Source organism: Desmodus rotundus, chromosome 2 (genome assembly GCF_022682495.2).
Source record: "Desmodus rotundus isolate HL8 chromosome 2, HLdesRot8A.1, whole genome shotgun sequence".
NCBI classification, from domain to species: Eukaryota; Metazoa; Chordata; class Mammalia; order Chiroptera; family Phyllostomidae; genus Desmodus; species Desmodus rotundus.
The window spans coordinates 78,019,564-78,039,017 of NC_071388.1; the positions used below are offsets into that span (position 1 = coordinate 78,019,564).

General features: G+C 39.1%; 1 protein-coding gene and 1 pseudogene across 20 annotated transcripts in view; both read left to right on the forward strand.

The window, feature by feature from the left end:
* Nucleotides 1-999: 999 nt before the first annotated feature.
* Nucleotides 1,000-5,306, forward strand: LOC112302588 (eukaryotic translation initiation factor 3 subunit E pseudogene; annotated as a pseudogene).
* A 1,694-nt stretch (nucleotides 5,307-7,000) lies between these two features.
* The window catches only part of ABI3BP (ABI family member 3 binding protein), a 246,227-nt gene continuing 233,773 nt past the window's right edge, over nucleotides 7,001-19,454 (forward strand). For all 20 annotated transcript variants that reach the window (XM_045193486.2, XM_045193488.2, XM_045193493.2 and 17 more), the window contains exon 1: nucleotides 7,001-7,165. In XM_045193486.2, the coding sequence (XP_045049421.2) occupies nucleotides 7,087-7,165 (79 nt within the window). In that variant the 5' untranslated portion in view covers nucleotides 7,001-7,086. The remainder of the gene's footprint in view (nucleotides 7,166-19,454) is intronic.

Genomic DNA, 19,454 nt, shown 5'->3' on the forward strand with positions numbered 1-19,454 from the left:
CCTGCTGACAAAGCTCCTCTAGGGTATATTCCCAGGACCACCATCCTCCTACTTGTCCCACCCACCTGTTGCTTGCATTCCTCCTGTTCTTGGGCTCCCTCATGCTGTTTTCTATTTTTAAGACCCTCCTCTGGTTTATTAGCTTATATTTCCCACCGAACACTTGACTCCCTCAATTTTTACATTATTTGAAGCTAAGGTAAGAGATAGTCCTTCCACCTGCACAAGCCTGGCACCTCTGCAAAGAAAGAAGAATTTAGCTCAGATATGTATAAGTTAGGTCTTAGAGAAGCATGTTTCCAGCCTAACAGAAAAAAAGGATCCTTTATACTCTTATAGCATAAGTTGCTAATTACCTCAAAGTTAGAAAGCCAAAAATCTAGAGGCCCAGATGCCTTTAGACAGACTGAAGATTAATCTGCAAGTGTCACTTAGGCATTTATGGGGTATACTTACCCTGCTATATAAAAAGCAACATGGAAGTGAACTCCATGCTCTAGTCCAGTGTATCCCCATTAGATCAGGATACTGGTCCAATTGGATAAAGGGTCTCATTCAGTGCATTAATTACAGAAACATTTGGGTTGAAAACATGGGACATTGGATTTCCCCTTTCAAATAAGTGTTATAATAAAAATTATTTTATTAGCATCTTCTAGAAAACCCCAGCATATATTTGCATATCATTAATTGTAGGTATAAAACCTTCTTAAATCTCTTAGCAATAGGAGATTAAATATGAGGGAGTAAGAAATGAAAACTGATAGGTAAAGTGACTGCACAGAATTTATGCCCAAGCTTTGAAAGATTTATGAGTTTTACTGGAAGTCTCCTTTGAAATAATGGAATTAACATGGAACAATGAAAAAGTCAAATGTGCAATGGTTTAAAAATATGCACTTATTTAGAGTAGTGTTCTGGATTCCTCCCACCTTTTACCTAGTTTCCCAAAGCAAAAATACATAAAGAAATAATGCTGGTGTGTTTTCCTTTGGCATCATGGTGGAGTACGACTTGACTACTCATATCACATACTTTTTGGATGGGCATCTAGTTTTTCTGTTGCTTGAGTTTCTCTCTGTAAAGGAGATATATAATGAAAAAGAATCTTTACAAGGAAAAATGGATCTTCTTAGTGACGCCAACATGGTAGACTTTGCTATGGGTGTATAGAAAAGTCTTTTTCTGGTGGTATTCCTTATGCTTCGAAAGAAAAAAGAACCACAGTTGTTGCACAACTGAAATAGCTTCAGGCATTAAAGAGAACCAGTTGTGAGGGTGTTTGAAGATCCAGAAACTACCAGGAAAATGCAGTCAGCCAGGGATGGTCAGATGCTGTTTGACTACCTGGCAGACCAGCGTGGTTACAGGCAAGCATATTTAGATACGCTCTACCAGTATGCAAAACTCCAACATGAACGTGGGAGTGAATCTGGAACAGCAGAATACCTTTACTCCTTTAGAGGCTTGGTTCCAGCAACAGATAGAAATGCTTTGGTTCACTCTGGGGAAACTGGTCTCTGAAATCTTTTTTTTTTTAATTTTTATTGTTATTCAGTTACAGTTGTATGCCCTTTCTCCCCATCCCTCCACCCCACCCCAGCTGAACCCACCTCCCTCCCCCACCTCCAACCCCCCCCCATTTTGTCCATGTGTCCTTTATAGTAGTTCCTGTAATCCCCTCTCCTCACTGTCCCTTCCCAACTCCTCCCTCCCCCCCACCCCCCGCCATCGTTAGATGTTAGATTGTTCTTAACCTCAATGTCCCTGGCTACATTTTGTTTGCTTTTTTCCTCTGTTGATTATGTTCCAGTTAAAGGTGATCTTAATGTAGAATTGTGGTGCAGCCGTGGAAGACCTCACACAACGAAAAGAAACCATAGCTAATAATTCTGTGAGTTCTCCACTCGAGTCTCTTCAGCAGCAAACATGGCTCATTCACTGGTCTCTATTTTCTTCAACCACCCCAAAGGGTGTGATAATATTATTGATCTCTTCCTTTATCAGCCACAGCATCTTAACACAATTCAGATGATGTTGCCACATATTCATCACTATTTGACTACAGTGCTCATAACAAACAAAGATATTCAAAACTGCCGGCAGATGCTGAAAGATCTAGTCAAAGTTATTCAGCAGGAGTCTTATATAAAGACCCAATTACAGAATTTGTTGACTGTGTATATGTTAACTTTGACTTTGATGGGGCTCAGAAAAAGCTGAGGGAATGTGAATCTGTGCTTGTGAATGACTTCTTGGTAGCTTGTCTTGAGGATTTTATTGAAAATGCTTATCTCTTCCCACTTGAGGCTTTTTGTTGCATCCACCAGTGTATCAGCACTAATGTGTTGGCAGATAAACTGAACATGCCTCCAGATGAAGCTGAAAGGTGGATTAGAAAAGAGACTAGATGCCAAAAGTGATTCTAAATTAGGTCATGTGGTTATGGGTAACAATGCAGTTTCACTCTATCAGCAAAAGCCTTTCATTTAGAAGCCAGATGGTGGCCATGAATGTTGAGAAGAAACTTAATCACAGTAGTAGGTCAGAGGCTCCTAACTGGGCAACTCAACATTCTAGCTTCTACCAAAGGACTGTAAAGAAAAGACCAAAAAAAAAAACCCCACAAAACAATAAAGGCAACATGAAATAATAAAACCATTATATAAAGGGTGAGATATATTTTAGAAACAACACATTGAGTATAAATTTTGGAGAATTTGAATAAAATTGGCTGTGTTTCATTAAAAAATAAAAACAATGCTATACAATCATTGTACCAAAATTCCACCAGTCTCTACTCTTGTGTAAAAAAAGAAAACCGAGAACAGGTTCACAGACTCCCACGTTACACATTTAATGCATATTTGACACAACTCCTGTGTGTGGAGTTTGTTTATCCCTCACCTTCTTCCAGGAAGGAAAAAATAAAAGCAACTTACAAAACCATATAAATTAGGACTCCAAGTAAAGTAAGCAATAAGTCTGGGTGGGGGCGGAAAATAAAGCCAGGAACGATGCCAACACAGGCACGGCACAAAGAGCTATGCACTTAGTTTGGGTGGGGGACGCGTTTGGCTCTGGTTTTCCAGCAGTCAGTACAGAATGAGAAAACTGGGTATGATGTCACAAAATAAATACAGTTGCTCAGAAAAAAATACAACCTTTTTTCACATAAAGAACAGTTAAAGTTTTTTTCCAGAGTTTTTATAAAGAGGATTCTATACGATTTAATAAGCAATGCCTAGCAACACTCTTCCTATGCACAAATAGAGCTTCATGGATGTTTCTTATAGTGGCCTCGAATGCAGGTGATGGCATTATATCAAGGATTATCTAATAAAATATTTTGGAATGAGCCAATCTTTTTTGTCAAGCTCTATGAAAGGTTGAGATTTTACCATACATGCAAGCTCACAGGCACGGTACATGGATGCTGGCAGGAGACTCAGCACTCCCAGGTCAAAGACAAAGGGCTGTTTATTTACTCGTAGCAACAGCAGTAGCCTCAGTATCAGCACTTGTGCCAGTTCTAGGAGCCCCCGTCCCCTAGGGCAGCCCAAGGAGGTACAGGTGACACTTATACATGCCACAGGTTGCATCATAGGAAAGCAGCCCTGAGCTTAGGGGCCTTGAGTCTTTGATCATAGGAAGTGAGCATGTATTCCCTTTCCTCCAGAGGGAAACTTTATTATTTGGGACACTAAACAAACTTCTATCTTCCAAGGCTGTTTCCTATACAAACATTCTTGAAAAGATAGTCTGGAGCACAGGGAACCAATGCCTCTTCTCATTAGAGGTACAGAAACGTGAGGGACACTTGGAGAATTGTCTCCCAACAACTGTACAGTCCAGTCATACTCCGGCTTTCTCTGGCTGGATTCAGAGCTAACCCTTAGACCCTCTGGAGGAATTGGTGACTTGTGCTTCACTGGATTCTTACTCGTCATTCTTACTGCATTCTTGTCCTATGCACTGGGTACTGCGATAGGCAAACACAGTTGTGCATGGTTCCTGCGTGGTTCTGCACAGATAGGGAATATATACATACATTTTATGTGTTTGTTCCAGCAGTTCTTTCTAAATGTTCTCCCAACAAGATTTTTAAAATAGAATTTTTTAAATATTGCAGTTAAGTCTATTTTTATTTTCAATGTATTAAAACCCAGTATTTCAAAATAAGATTATTGTTCTTTAACCATGTCATACTACATTTAATTTTCAAAAGGACACTTTGAAATAAATGACTTTTTCATGTCAGCATTACAGATAGGAAAAATAAAGGCATTGTATCTACTTTAAAGTCACAACACCTATCACAGCAGTTTTAGGTTCGGAGCAAAACTGAGCGGAAGACAGAGGTTTCTTATATACCTACTCCCTGACCCCACACGTGCAGAGATGGGCCATACACCTCTGCCCTTCCTATTGCCAACGTCCCTACCAGAGTGGTACAATTGATGAGCCTAAACTGACACATTGTTGTCATCCAGGGTCTATATTTTTACTTACAGTTCACTCTCAGTGCTATGCATTCTATGAATTTAAATAAATGTGTAAAAGGGGGTTTTCAACAGATATTGGTTAATTCTATAATCTCACAAGCAATGGAGCTTTACATTTCTATATTTCCAGATAAATACAGACACGAGTGGCATTTGGACCAGGGCTTAGTGTTGACATTCGCAACATTCTGCTGTGACAACTGAGAGGCCTCACAGGGCCTCCGCAGTGTACCCACAGTCAGAGGGACATTCTTCCTTGAAGATGGCCTTCAAGCCTCTAATGATTACACGACCACAGCTCTGAAGTTTTCTTCCATGTAGCAAAGCACTTAGCGTTCCTCTGGGGTATTTGTCTACCTCCTGTTTGGGCTGGGACTCTGACACGACAGGAAGCATTTTGTTCACTGAAAAAGTGAAATGTCTCCTCTGATGCGGTCTGTTTCTTTCCGATGTGCCTCCTCCCTGGTCTAAGGACAGCTCCGAGGTTTTCAATGTCTTCACTGTCGTAGTAGCTAAGGTAATAAACCATCTTTTTCTGGCAAAATAACTGGAGATTAGCCTTTATTTAATTAGCTCCCAGACAGTTTCAAACTGCAAATAATGATCGCTAATGTAGCCTGCAGGCCAAGCAGAGACTGATCCCTTAATTCCATTACCTAAGCCTCAGACCAGCCCCTCACACTGTTTTGAAGAACCAGCCTTTTCACTATTTCTGCTGGGTTATTTTTTCCCCCTCAGAAATCTGTCGTTTCTCCTAACACAGTGGCCTCACCGGTTCAACTTAATGGCGATGGCGCATAGGAGCAGATCCGCAGTGCCAGCTGGATGAATGTCTGAACTCGGGTTTGAGCTGCCTAGTCAAGTAAAAAAATTAGAGATGAAAAAGACCCGTTAAATAACCCAATCGCCTCAGCGGCTGGTGCCAGAGCATTCCTACGGTGAAAGCTTACACTGGGCCAGCTCTGAATGACTTTAACAATGTGCCTTCTCATGCTTTATTTGGAAGACGGGGCTGTCTTTTCAATTTTTCTTTTTTCTTTGGTAAGTTTTTTGACTGGAATTTCATTTGACCAGCGTTATTCCATTACCCTCGACTACAGCAACATTTGGTTCAGCTACAGCAACCCCAGGAATAGGCTGTTTTCAGTGTCGATATAAATGTACAGACAACAGTTAAAGCACTTTATTAGCCCAGCCATTCCAGCAAGGCCTGTGTTCCGGGTCATGTGAGTAGGGAAGAGCAGACCCACGTGAATGTCGGAGGTGCAAGCACCGGGGTTAGAATCACAGTTCTATTTAATTGGGGGATTTTTTATTGTTGTTTTCAGTGACTGTTATTTATCAAATGCTTCCTGTGGTCCAGGCACTATGGTCAGTACTCTCCAAAAGTTCTGCTAGCAAATGTATGAAATTGGTACTCTTATCTCTGCTTTAGAACTTGAAGTCCAGTGATGAAGAGTGCAAGCTCTGGGTTAAATTGCCGGATGGAGATGCTGGCTCTGTTGCTTACTAGCCCTGTGACCTTGTGCCTGTCTCTCAACCTCTCCATGCCCAGTAATTTTTACCTGTAAAGTAGAGGTGATGACAATGACTGCCTTGTAGGTTATTTTGAGGAATACGTGTTTTAACGTATGTAAACTGGTCAGATCAGTGTCCAGCATGCAGCAAGCAGTTAACTATAAACCATGAATTATGGGTGAAGAAATTTGTTCAAAGGCACATAGCATACCCATTTACACTCTGGTCAGTTCAATTCCAAAGCCCATCCAAATGATCAGCCCTTGGAGTGCCCTGGCTTTGTCAGGGCAGTTAACCTAAGCTTCAGTTTTTCTCACCAGTAAAGTGGGGATAACACCCTGTCTCCTGCACAGCCCCTGCACAGCGTAATGTAGGCAAAAATACTACTACAGAACATGGCCCAGAGCTGCAGATAACCAGTGACCATGAATTCACTATATTTTCACATCTATATGGATAGAATATCTGTATGTATATAGCTCTCTGTGTGTATATGTATATATGTCAGTGAATAGCTATATAGCCAACTATTTACTGTCAAATATTTCTCATAATAGTGGAACTTTAGAATGGTTCAAAGTATATTTTTTATGAGTTTACTCCCATTTAAAAGAAGAATTGGATTGGTGTACTAGATAATTAAAAACAGTTTTCTTCCTAATAAGGTTTTATTTTATATTTTCAACATTCCAATGGTTTTAAGTAGGTCTTTTCTGGATTTTTTAGAATAGCTCAAACAATGTTTCAAAATCGCCTAAATACTTTTTCTTTCACAAATGTAGATTGACCATAAGTTTGATTTTTATATCACAGAGAAAGACACAGACAGTTATAATCCAGCAGGAAATATTATGATGTGTTTTCGCTGTTGTGCTTTTATTTTTTTTTGGTATGTGTGTGAGAAAGGGTGTGATGTCATTCTGTCTCCACCCCCTGTGAGTAAGACCACGGCAGACTCAGTGCAGCCGCCCGCCTGTCACTGGGAGACAGTCCACTTAAATGCAGCTCCAGAGCTGCGGGACACCCACCAGCGTCAGTCCCCGTGTGCGGTGGCAAATGCAACATGCTCTCCAGCTTGGGGTGTCTACTTCTCTGTGGAAGTATTGCACTAGTCCTGGGAAATGCACAGAAATTGCCAAAAGGCAAGTAGCTCTGATGTTTTGTGTTTTAAAAAATAATTTTTGAGATGCTCATTTTTAAATGTTGATGTTAAATGTGATCTGCTTTTCCAGATGGGGGTAATAGAGTTATATGGTAGATAGTCAAAGTTAAAATGTGTGAAGGAGTTACTTAAATTTTACTTTTCTTTTCCCCTCTGCGATGCACTTTTTATTTGGATCTCTTTATTGCAAAAATGAAAATCAGCTTATTAGGTTGAGCAGATGTTCACAGAAGCTTGAAGGGTATAGTTTCAAACTACAGTATTTGTATATTGAATCAAATTGTATAGATGGGCATATAGTCTCTTAAAAAGAGTTGTTTGGTGTTTTTATCCCTCTCCCCAGAGGCTAAACCAGTACCATCTTAAGGTTTTAAAGAAGCTAATTCTGAAACCTCGTCTCCTCGGTGTGAAGCTCACACATCTGTTAACTCGGGCGATGCAGCGTGCTAGGTGGGGTGTAGAATGACCCTACGGTCATGTGCTACTTCATAGAGACACTTTGCTCCAGTGGAGTCTGACAAGGGTTTGATCTGCTGGGCAGGACACTCCCCCCTTTCCTGGCTAAAGTGATTTCATTTTAGTGTTGGTATTTTGTTTACAAATGTCATCAGAAGAAAATTAAAAATGTGAAATTTAGACCCTAAAAGCAATCCTTTGAGCCTATCAGTACCAAAACAAGAGCTTTTCTCTCTTCTGTCTTTGAATATAAATGTTACATGTGCTTTTCTGTTCCTTTGCAAAGGCACTTTTCTAAGCCAACTCCAGGTCTGAGAAGGCTTTTTATGGCAGCAGACTGCTGTAGTCAGCAGGATTCTGAAAAACAGGCTGAAACTTACCATACAGTGATCGTGGAAAATATTGGAGGCAATGCAGAGCAACAGGCTTGTCAAAAACCTGGGTGTGTCTACAGTCAGAGGGAAAGGTTGTTAGTGTCAGAATTCCCAAAAGACCCTTCCTAGTCCTCCCTGTGGATAGTTTACTCTAAGATCATCTCGTCCCAAATGAAAATTGTCTCCTGAGTGTGTTACGTGGAAGTTGAATCTAGAATTTGTGATGGCTGAAGGGTTTGGCTAATTGATATTTTACATGATCATGTAAAAAGAAACAAAAAAGGCAAAGTAAACCTTCTCAACTCTGATTGGATAATTATGCAAAGAAAAATAAAAACAAATACACGTTATTAGATTTTATTTTCTATCAAGAATGTTGTTCTTTGCTCATAGTAGAAGTGTTTCAATAAATCAATCATGAGCCACAAGCATTCAGAATTAATTGTTCCTGGTGCTGAAATATTTAACAAGGACACACAGTGTGAGCCTGGGAGTTTTCTCAGGCTCAGTTTCTTACCTTGGTTTATTTTGCCTTGTACTCACTGTGCAGGGTTGACAGCCACAATTTTCTTACCGCAGACTTCTGTAAGTTCCAAGTGCTCTAATTATCGTGTTGCAATCACTGGGTACAAATCCTTGACATAATTTTCCTTTATTTGTTAGGGTTTTAATAAAAGTTGTCAAAACAGCCGTGAAACCTTTATTTAGTCCATTGCACTTTAATCCAAAGTATTTTTATTCAGGCTTCTTTTATAATTTTTGAAAATATTCATCATTTTGGTAATATAGAATAAGTAGAAGTTTCCTTGTCTGTAATGCTGTATTTTTTTTCTTTACTTTGAAAGCTACTGGGAACTTTCTTTTACCCAAAGTCGCCTTTCTCAAGTTTATCTCAGGGGCAGGTGTAGTGTCCTCACAGGGGATCGGCACCAGCATCTGCTCCCTTCCAGTGACTTGGGAATCACTCCTGCTTTGTCTGCTTCTGGAGAGTCACAATAAACCTGGGAATTTTACAGGTTCTGAAAAGTTTAGTTACTTTACAAATTTTTTTAACCTATTGTTTCCCAAACTCATTTGCCTAAGACTGCTTTCCTAGTGGAATAGCTATGATATCTTGCCAGGGGCATTCTTTCAACAGAACACCTTTGGGGAAAAGAAAAAAGAGGATAATGCTTTCTCTTCTTTCTTTCTACTTTAGAATCAGTTAAATATCACTTGTGATTTAACAAAAGGATAGAATTTTGGAGCTAGAAGGGACACTAATGATCACCTAGTGCGGTGGTTCCCAGACCTTTGGGTTTGTGAACCAGTAAAAATACAAGTGTATTTTTAATATCAGGGTCCTGTTATGGAGGGCACACTTGAATTTTGCCATCCAAGTATGTCAAAGGGGAAAAATTCCCATTGTTCATAAAAACAAGCCACTTTAACAGATTTATAAAATAAATAAATTTATGCAAATAGATCCATTGTTCTTATTTTTCTCATTTCACTGCAGACTTAACGAACTTCATCACAGGCCAACATTTGTAGCTATTGATGTAGCATAACCGCGTATTTTACAGATAAAGGCACCCAGATAAATGGTGGGGATGGTTAGTAGCTCTCCGCATTGGTGGCGGAACTGGAACTGGATCCTGGGCTTCTGACTTGAAATTGTGTTCTATTTGAGATATATTATATAATATATAGATGTATAGTATACAGATATTTAATCTATATTTGGTTATTAAAAAAGAAATACTTTTTAATAAGAAATCACCTGTATGTCTTATCCCTGTTTGCATATCTAGCTACACACTTATGGAAAATAAATTAGAAGAGTCTTGTTGCTCTTTAAAAGTTTAAAGTTAGAAACTATAATTAACAGACTTCTTCTCTCCACTTTTCAATGACTACGTTCTTTGGTAAATCATTTACCTTTGCTAAGTCTCAGTTTTCTCATCTGTAAAATGGGAATAATGTTAATAATCTCATAGTATTTTAGGATTAAATGAGATAAGAGATGCAAAGCTTTGAGTAAAGAGTCTGGTATATAACAAGTATTCATTCAATAAATATTTATTGGGTCACAAAAAAGTGGGTTAATATTGAAAAAATATGCATACCAAATAATACATGCTTCTGTGTCCAAACTGTCAGATGAATCTCTTGGAGGATAGAAAATGTGGTAACAAGTCCTTGGCAGAAAGGTAGGGCAAGGGAGTAAGCGTTGCTCTATATTGTCAACACAGTGTTTGATTGTCTAGTTCAAATACTGCTCTTCTCTATGGAAATCTGCACCTTTGCCTTAAGATCACCTTTTCCCTGGGGATTGGTAAGGCCTTTTGGAGACTCCTGGAGAGATTGTATTGAAGTTGTGTTTTCAGGAGAGAAATAAGCTATAACATACAGGACCTAGAGAAAAATTACCAATTGTTTCACACCTTTGAAAGTCCCCGTGCTCCTGCTACCTCTCAGAATCTGTACTCTTGACACCGTAGAACTTTTTTTCCCCCTGGAGTACAGGCTAAAATAAAAATCACAGAGAACGCTATATAGTAACGGGAGCCAAAGAAAACTTACAATGAGACATGAGGGGCTTGACACACCTCTTTGCACAAAATCCTGTGTAATCAGCCAGAAGGCAAAGGCTACTATTTCTAGCCAACTCTATCAGTTCTCCTGAGGCACATGGGAGGAAAGCCACAGAGGCACATCCAAGATACAAGTGTAATCAGATGGCCTGAGGACATGAGGCTCTTAGGAGTGACTCTTGGCATGTGGCAGAGGAAAGAGGCATCTGGCTCTTTGCCTCAGGTTCTTACCTGACAAGGTAGAAATCTCTGACTCTCCAAGGACAAAACACACAGGGGCAGATGATAATAACAATAACTTTCATAGCTATTAATAACTGTTATTGTTATCATAGATAACATGCTTTGAGCTCATGTTGGTTGTGGTAATTTAGGGCTAAATATTTTTAATGTGGAAAATCTAACTAAATTCTTAAAGTTTTCCTATGAAGCAGCTAATTTGTTATTCTCATTTTATAGAGCATAAAATTGAGTGCCTCAGAGTGTTGAAGTGATTTGCTAAAAGTCACAAAGCCAGCAAGTGGCAAAAGACCATACCTTTAATGTCTCTGTAGTATCACTTCCCTGCTCTATGTAAATATATGTTAATTTGTTCAAGTAACAAATTATAGTCTGTGTACACACAGAACAACTGAGCCTGGGAACACACAGGTTGGCACCTGTCTGCAGGTAGCTGATCGGTTAATGGAGGAGACAGAGATGTATGGGTATAAGTGAGATAATCATCTGATTTGGGAGAAGTACAAATAGCTTTGAGAACAAGCAGAAGAACCCAATCTTGACAGAAGGATCAAAAATTATAAGACAATGTGGCACCCAAGTAGAGGCCTAGAAGACAAATCCAAGTTGGGGCAAAGGAGAGTGGCTAAGAGGTGAGCAGCCTTCCCAACACAGATAAGTATAGGGCCAGACCCAGGCAGCCCCCAGGGGCCAGAGCTCAGTAGGTGTTAAAGTAAGTACTCAGAGGGGAAGCCAAGTTGCAGTTGTCCATACAGGCTGCAGCTCTGTCTTCCTTGTCTTGATCTACCTTGACTCCCCAAGATGATTACAAAGAGGCAATAGAAGCCCGTCTTTGGAGAGAAGGACTCCTACATCTTGCTTTGTAAACTTTTCCAGCCACTCACCTAGGGCAGGGCTCTCACTCTCCACGGAGCCCTCCCAACCTCATTCTGACAAACCGAGATTGCGTCACTCCAAGGGCCCAGCCCCTTTCTTTGAAGGGTGACTGGTACTTGCGAGGGGCCAGAGAGGATTTCTTTCATCTTAGGCAGGGAGGTTGTGAGTGAGGAGCAAAATGATGAGGAGTATAAACCTAGGAAGAAGGGTTCTGCTACTATTTGAGTAATATGTATGTATGTATTGGTGGGACTGCATTGAAGAGTACACTGAAAAAAATTGTTCTACTCCTAAAGAAAAAAAAAGAAGCAAAAAAAAAAACAAAAAACAAAAACAAGTTTGAAACCAAAGAGAATTATTTTAGTATCTTTTATAGCTCTAAAGTTTCTTGGCAGTTTTATTGATTTGTCTATTCAAGCACTATTGATTGAGCGTCTGCCAGGCAACACTGAGATCCACCCCTGCGATAAAAACACTTTGTCCTAGGAATGTAAAAATTGATCAAGTATAATTTGTTGTGGTACTAACACGATCAGGTTTAGAACCCCAGGTTCAAAAACAAGGCTTCCCTGGCCATCTAGCGCAGATGGTTAGAGCATCATCCAATACACCGAGGTTGTGGGTTCAATCTCTGGTCAGGGTACACGAGAGAAACAAGCAACCAAAGAATCTATAAATAAGTGGAATAACAAATTGATGTTTTTTTCTTTCTCTCTCTCTCTCCCCACTCCCCAGTCTCTCTTTCTCTAAAATCAATAAAAATAATTAAAAATAAGTTTTCCCTGTGTTAATTTTACATTTATTAGTTTTCTGTATTAATGAAAAGACTGTTAAAATGGCTTTGAAGGTTAACGTCAGTTGACAGAAGGTGTGTCTAAGACTGAAACACAGATGTCCGATGAAGGGAGGGCCATTCAGGAGATGTGACTGCCCATTCTGTCTGGGTTACCATCCTCAGAAATATTTCTCTTTCTCCTGTCCCGATTATCAGTCTAAAAGTAGGTATAAAAGAAAGAATATGGAAAGTAAGTATATAAACTTAATAAAAGTGATTTAAGAACAACTATGAAATTAAAAAATAGATAAGAATCTGATGTAAGAAATTACTAGAATAGTAAAGTACAAAATGTAAAAGTAAATAGTGTCAACTAAAGAAGGAACATGCTAAAAATAGAAAAACAATGCTTGAAATACATATATCCTATTAAGATAATGTTTAAACAATATGATAAGCCTTGACCAGTGTGGCTCAGAGGGTTGGGTGTTGTCCTACAAGGTGAAAGGTCACTGGTTTGATTCCCAGCCAGGGCACATACCTGGGCTGTGGGCCAGGTCCTGGGTTGTGGGCGTGTGAGAGGCAACCAATTGATGTTTCTCTACATATTGATGTTTCTCTCCCTCTCTTCCTCCTTACCTTCCTCTCTCTAAAAATAAAATCTTTAAAAAAAAGGATATGATAATTAACCACATTATTATGTATCAGGCATGGTGTTTCGTGCTAGGTGTTTATATAAATGATCTCATTTTATTCTTATGCCTATGAAATGTATATTATTATGCCCATTTCACAGATGAAGAACTAAGCCTAAGGAGTAAGTTAGATATCTATTGCTGCATAACAACTTGCCACAAATTTAGCAGCTTAAAACAACACATTTATTATTTCACAGTTTCTAAGTATTAAAAGTCTGAGTCTGGTTTAGCTGGGTCCTCTCCTTCAAGGTCTCTCACAAGGCTGTAGCAAAGGTGTTGGCCAGGACTGGCGTCTCATCTGAAGGCTTGACTGGGAAAGGATCCACTTCCAAGTCTATGGTTGTTGGTAGCATTCCGTTCCTTGATGGTTGTTGGTTTGTGGACCTCATTTCTGCACCAGCCATTGACCAGAGGTCACTTAAATTCTTTGCCATGTGTCTCTCTATTATGGCCACTTGCTTTATCAAAGTGTACAAGCCCTACTGAGTCTGCAGGCAAGATGAAAATTATAATGTTCAATAGTTTAATCATGAAGTGACAGGACAAGTCCTTTGCCATATTCTCTGAGGCAAAAAAGCAGAATTTATTTGTAAAAAGCTGTGTATTTATTCTTACATGTTTAAACTTCAGTCACCTTCAAAACACTCTCCATTTGATGCAATACACCTATCAAGAGGTTTTTCCACTGCTCAAAATACTTTTTGAACTCATCAGTTCTGATGTCTTTTAGTGTTTCTGCTGTTTTTTTTGTTTCACCTCTTTTACATCATCAAAACATTTCCCTCTGAGGACTTTTTTCATCTGGGGAAACAACAAAAAAAAGGCGCTTGGAGCAAGATTGGGTGAATGGGTGGGGGGCACATGACCCGCGGGGATCATGCCATTTTTGGTCAAAAACTGCCAAACACTCAGTGTGGTGTGAGCAGGTGTGCTCATAAATCACCCATCATGAAATGGGCAAACGCATTGAGTCTTCCAAAAAAATTCACTGAAGCCGAACACAGCCTCTCACAAACACAGCAGCTGGTACACTGGTAGAGATGGATTCCTAGAACACCCAGCAGGGGAAGCCTGTACCACAAGGGGCCCATGATCCAGAAAATAATCCTGGTTTTTTGAGGTCCCCACTCATATTTGATATAAGCAACTCACAGGTCCTATCACACAAGGAAGTGAATGTAGGAGGAGGCGATTATTAGGGATTATCTTAGAGTCCACCCACAATAAAAATGGTCAATAGTTGCTTGAAGTCACATGACTACAAAGTGATATAGTAGAACTATGAATACAGAAAATCTAATTCCAGAGAATATATTCGTTGGAACACTAGTACGCCATTCACTCACTTCCCACAGAATTGAGCCTTTAGTGACAGATGCTCAGCAGGCAAACTGCCAATTTGCCTCCCTCCGTGGTTGGAGTCTATTCTAGGAAATCCCTGAAAGTTGAGATAAATATCTTAAAAGTACAAAGACTCAAGGTAAAAAGCACTCTATGTGGACCTTATATTCTGTACGTACGAATCCAGTCAAAGAGTTGAGAGCGCAGAAATAAACCCACATGTATGTAGGGAAATTTCAACAAAGGGGCCAGAAACAGTGCAATGGTACTGGGAAAACTGGAAAGCCTCATGCAAAAGAGTGAAACTAGACTAGTGTTTGTCCCCATGTACAAGAATTAACTCAAAATGGATAAAAAATCTAAATGTAAGACTTGAAAATAAATTACATAAAAGAAAACATAGGTACTAAATTTACTCACCTTGGACTTAGAGAAGATTTTATGAATTTGACCCCAAAGACAAGGGAAGTAAAAGCAAAAATCAATGAATGGGGCCATATCAAACTAAAATGCCTCTGCATGGGGAAAGAAACTGCCAACAAAACAAAAAGGCAGCCATTCAAATGGGAGATGATATTTGCAAACAACAGCTCTGACAAGGAGTTAATATTTAAAATATATCAAGAACTCATACAATTCAACACCAAATAAACAATCCACTTAAAAAATGGGCAGAGGACCCGAACAGACACCTCTCCCCAGAAGGCATACAAATGGCCAACAGTTATATGAAAAGATGTTTAACTTCACTAGCTATTAGGGAAATGCAAAGCAAAACTACAATGAGATACCACCTTACACCTGTTAGAATGGCTATTATCAACAAGACAGGTAATAACAAGTTTTGGAGAGGTTGTGGAGAAATAAGAACTCTTACTCACTGCTGGTAGGAACATAAACTGGTAACTAACTGTAGAAAACAGTAAGGAGGTTCCTCAAAAAATTAAGAATAGAGTTACTTTATGACCCAGCAACCCGTCTTCTGGGTATCTACCTGAAAAATTTGAAAACATTCATTTATTCTCAAAGATATATGCACCCCTATATTCACTGCAGCATTATTCAAGGTGGCCAAAGCATGGAAATAACCAAACTGTCCTTTGATAAATTAGATAAAGATGTGGTACATATATACAATGGAACACTACTCAGCCATGAGAAAAGATGAAATACAGCCATTCGCAATAATATAGATAGATCTTGAGAATATCATCTTGAAGTGAAATAAGTCCGGTAGAAAAGGTTAACAACCATATGATTTCATTCATATGTGGGACATAAACTGAAAGCAACAAATGAACAAAAAAAACCCTTATAGACACAGACAGTAATATGGTATTTACCGGAGGGCAAGGGGGTGGGGGGTAGTAAAGAGTAAAGGGGGTCAAATATATGGTGACAGCATAAGATTTGACTTTGGGTGGTGGGCACACAATGCAACATACAGAACATGTATCACAGAAATGTACACTGAAACCTATATAATCTTATTAACTAATGTCACCCCAATAAATTTAATAAAAAAAGAATCCAGTCAATGTCTAGATTTCTGTGCTGATTTCTTCTGTGGTACCTCAAGTGTGGAGAGATATCCCATGTAGAGAAAGATGCAAAATAAATTCCCTCCAAATAGAAACTCTGTCTTTTATTGTAAGAATCAGATACCATCTCTCAAATAAAAGCAGAAAGTGAAGACAAAGTGAAAATTTTATTTAACAAAAATTGCAAATATGAAGCAATTAACACCTGTGAAGTTGATGGTACAGTTCCCATAAAAATGTGTCCTGAAACATGTGTGAGTGGCTTTTCCAGTAAATGGAAGAGTTGCTGTAAGGTCAAGTTAAAGTTAGGTTTGGAGGAGGAAAGTATACTTCCATCAGTGGGAGTGATGGAGACAACTGAATAAGTTAAAGGAGCTTCTTTCAGGTCCTTTTTGGGGTTAATGAAACAATTCTTCCATAGACTCTAGTAATCTAAACACAAAATTTAGGTTATACACAGAATATATTCTTAACATGACATCCAGAAGCTTGTAGAATTAATACTAGAATACCCTGTGGGCTTTTTCCTCTAGCCCACAGTCTCTTGTGTTGAGGTGTTCCCAAAGGTCTAGGAGGTGCATAGTAAGAAGGGTCGTAAACTTCAAGTTCTCAGGCTTCTTTGTGAAAGTTCTGTGCACGGCTAGACTGAATTAGGACTTAATCCACTGCTCTATTGTTAGCTTGGGTTCCCCACCAAGCACCTTCCACGGTGAGATTTTTAGAGTGTATGGCAGGTTTCTCTGATCTAACAAAACCCTGCCTTGCATTCCCAGTGATTTTGATAGAAATGTGAGAGCCTTGAAGTTAGTCTGAGGCTTCCAGGTCCTCCTGGTATAGCTAGTACACACTATAAAGTCAACTAAAGCTCCTCCCTGTGAAAAGGAGGTAGAAGGTTTATTCATCCAGTCATGAGCTGTGTATTTAAAGCCTGTACATAAGAAAACCAGACTCAATCCAATCACTCCAAGCACCTTCTGATCAGATTAGAAATTAATTTTAGAGAAAATTGAGGTCCAGTTCAAACCTCACCTATATATAATACAGCAATTCAATGTTTTCTTTAAAAACAAGTTTAGCTCTGAGTACAAATACTATAACATCCATCCCAAGAGTTGTAACCTTCACTGCACGTTAGAATAACTGAACCTTTCAAAAATATCAGCACTGTTCTACTCCCCTACTCAGTCGTGATTTTGTTGGTCTGAGGAGGGAGAATTTTAAAAAGTCCTCAGGCGATTCCAGTGTGGCCCCAGTTGGGACCACTGACCAGCTGTTTTTGAAAATTTGCATGCATAAGTGATTGATAAATCTTTCTGCATGAGTGCAGGGTAAAATTTAAAAGTTGTGAGTAAGTTATTTTTTTATTTAAGTTTTAATATTAGTTTAAAAGTAATTTTTATTTTTTTGCTGCTTTGTCCCAGGATTTTAAAGCATTATTGAAAAAATTTTGAGAATTTCTTCTCAAACTATATAAAACATAGAAATATTTATAATTGAGATTAACATTTGTTTTTGGTATTATAAGTGCTAATCTCTACTTTTACAAAATTTCAGAAGCCAGATCTCAGAACCTATAGTAGATTGTGTTTTTCAGGACTGAACTTACATCTATTCATTCTATTGTTCAATTAACATTTAAAAATATTATCATATTAGGATTACAAAGATAAGGAGACATTGCCTGCCTTCAAAGAGTTGAAATTAGCTGTATTTGAAACTACTTGGCCACACAAAAGTCATTTTCTTTTAGGTAAAACTTGGTGTCTTAATTCTTCAACCAAAAATTGCAGGAGTTAAGTTATTCCGTGTGTGTGTGTCTCATATGATATATATAAATGAAGAAAATGAGCTCATGCAATATGTTAAGGAAAACAAAGCACCCATGATCTCAGTCAATGCAAAATACAGAAGTTAAGGAAATGTTTAGTGAGTTTCCCAATTCGGAGGGTCAAGATTATTTGAAATGCCTTTGGAAATGGTTCCTTTAGCTGAGCATGTTACTATACTATATACATACATCCCAGCTCATCTTCTTTCTGTTTTATGTGAAGGAAAATTTGTGAGAACGTAACATGGTTTATAATCTGAAAGTTACTCCACTGTGTCTCCAACACAGTGAAAGGTCTTTCCTCTCTCAATGGAGAACGATCCCTGCTAGGACATAGCTTGGGGATGCTTTGCTTCCCACAAATTGCTGAAGTGGTGTTCCTGATTTCCTTTCCCCTTAAATGCTGTCCTTTGATTTTTCCATTCTGTTAGCTAATACGAAAACTTTCTGGTTTTCCAAGGTCCCTGCTGAGACTTCACTGTGCACGTGTGTGTGGGTGTGCAAGACCTAACAGGCTTTCCTTCTCCGAGAGCAGCAGAATCTGTCGTTGAAGGAGAGGTTTGGGGTGGCTGCCAAGGTCACGCTGGCAGAGGACTCTGGAATTCTGTGCTGTTACAGACATGCTGGCAAGGGCTGCAGGACAGAGCTTCCTTCTCCTTTCACTTTCCCAAATGGAGTTAAAGCTATCTCTAGGAGTAGGTTTAGGACAAGTTATCAGATAACCTGAAGAATACCCACTCTTTTCCTCTCCCCACTCATCCTCTTCAAATACCTGACTGACCCTGTCATCACAGGAAGATTCCCTAATTACTCACATTTTTACTAGAATTGAGAGATGTTCTACCATTGAGGTTTACTCTAATCTGTTGTTTCACTGTGAACTGGGAAAGGAAATATTGGAATATAGCAATAGGAGCTAGTGCGTAAAGCCCAGGAGTAAGTGTGAGCCTGGCACGTGCCCTGACCTCCCTTAACGTCAGATTCTCTTCCTTGAAAAAAAGGGGAATATTAAAAACAGCAGTTCTTGTTTTAGCCTCCACTAATAAATATTAATATCAGGAAGACTTCAATGGATTTTTTGGAAGTAACTTTATTAATCTAAGTAAAAGGAGAAGTGAGGACAAGAAACATTTTTCTTTAACTTTTTTTTCAATTAGTTGACATTCAATATTCCATTAGTTTTAGGCATTCAGGATAGTGCTCAGACATTTATATAACCTATGGAGTGATCCTGACACATTTTAAAAACTCTTTACCTGCTATGGCAGCTACAGGATCTCCCAGACAGTCTAGTCTGGACACTTCCTGAAAAGACACTGAGCTAGAAGAGTGCTGTTGCTGGACATTCACTCCCACTGTGTCTGGGCCTGTGTAGTGTCAGCCTCGCACTGACGCAGAGACTGAGGAGAGGAGCCATGGAACTATGGGTTTCTTAACCACAGCTCTTTTTATCAGCATTCTGCTCCTATTGCCAGTCCTACTCTCCCCACAGGGTTTTGGAAGGTCCTGCTCAGAGCATACTAACCTTTCATTGTGAAAGGTTTGGGAGTACAGGTTGTGGTAT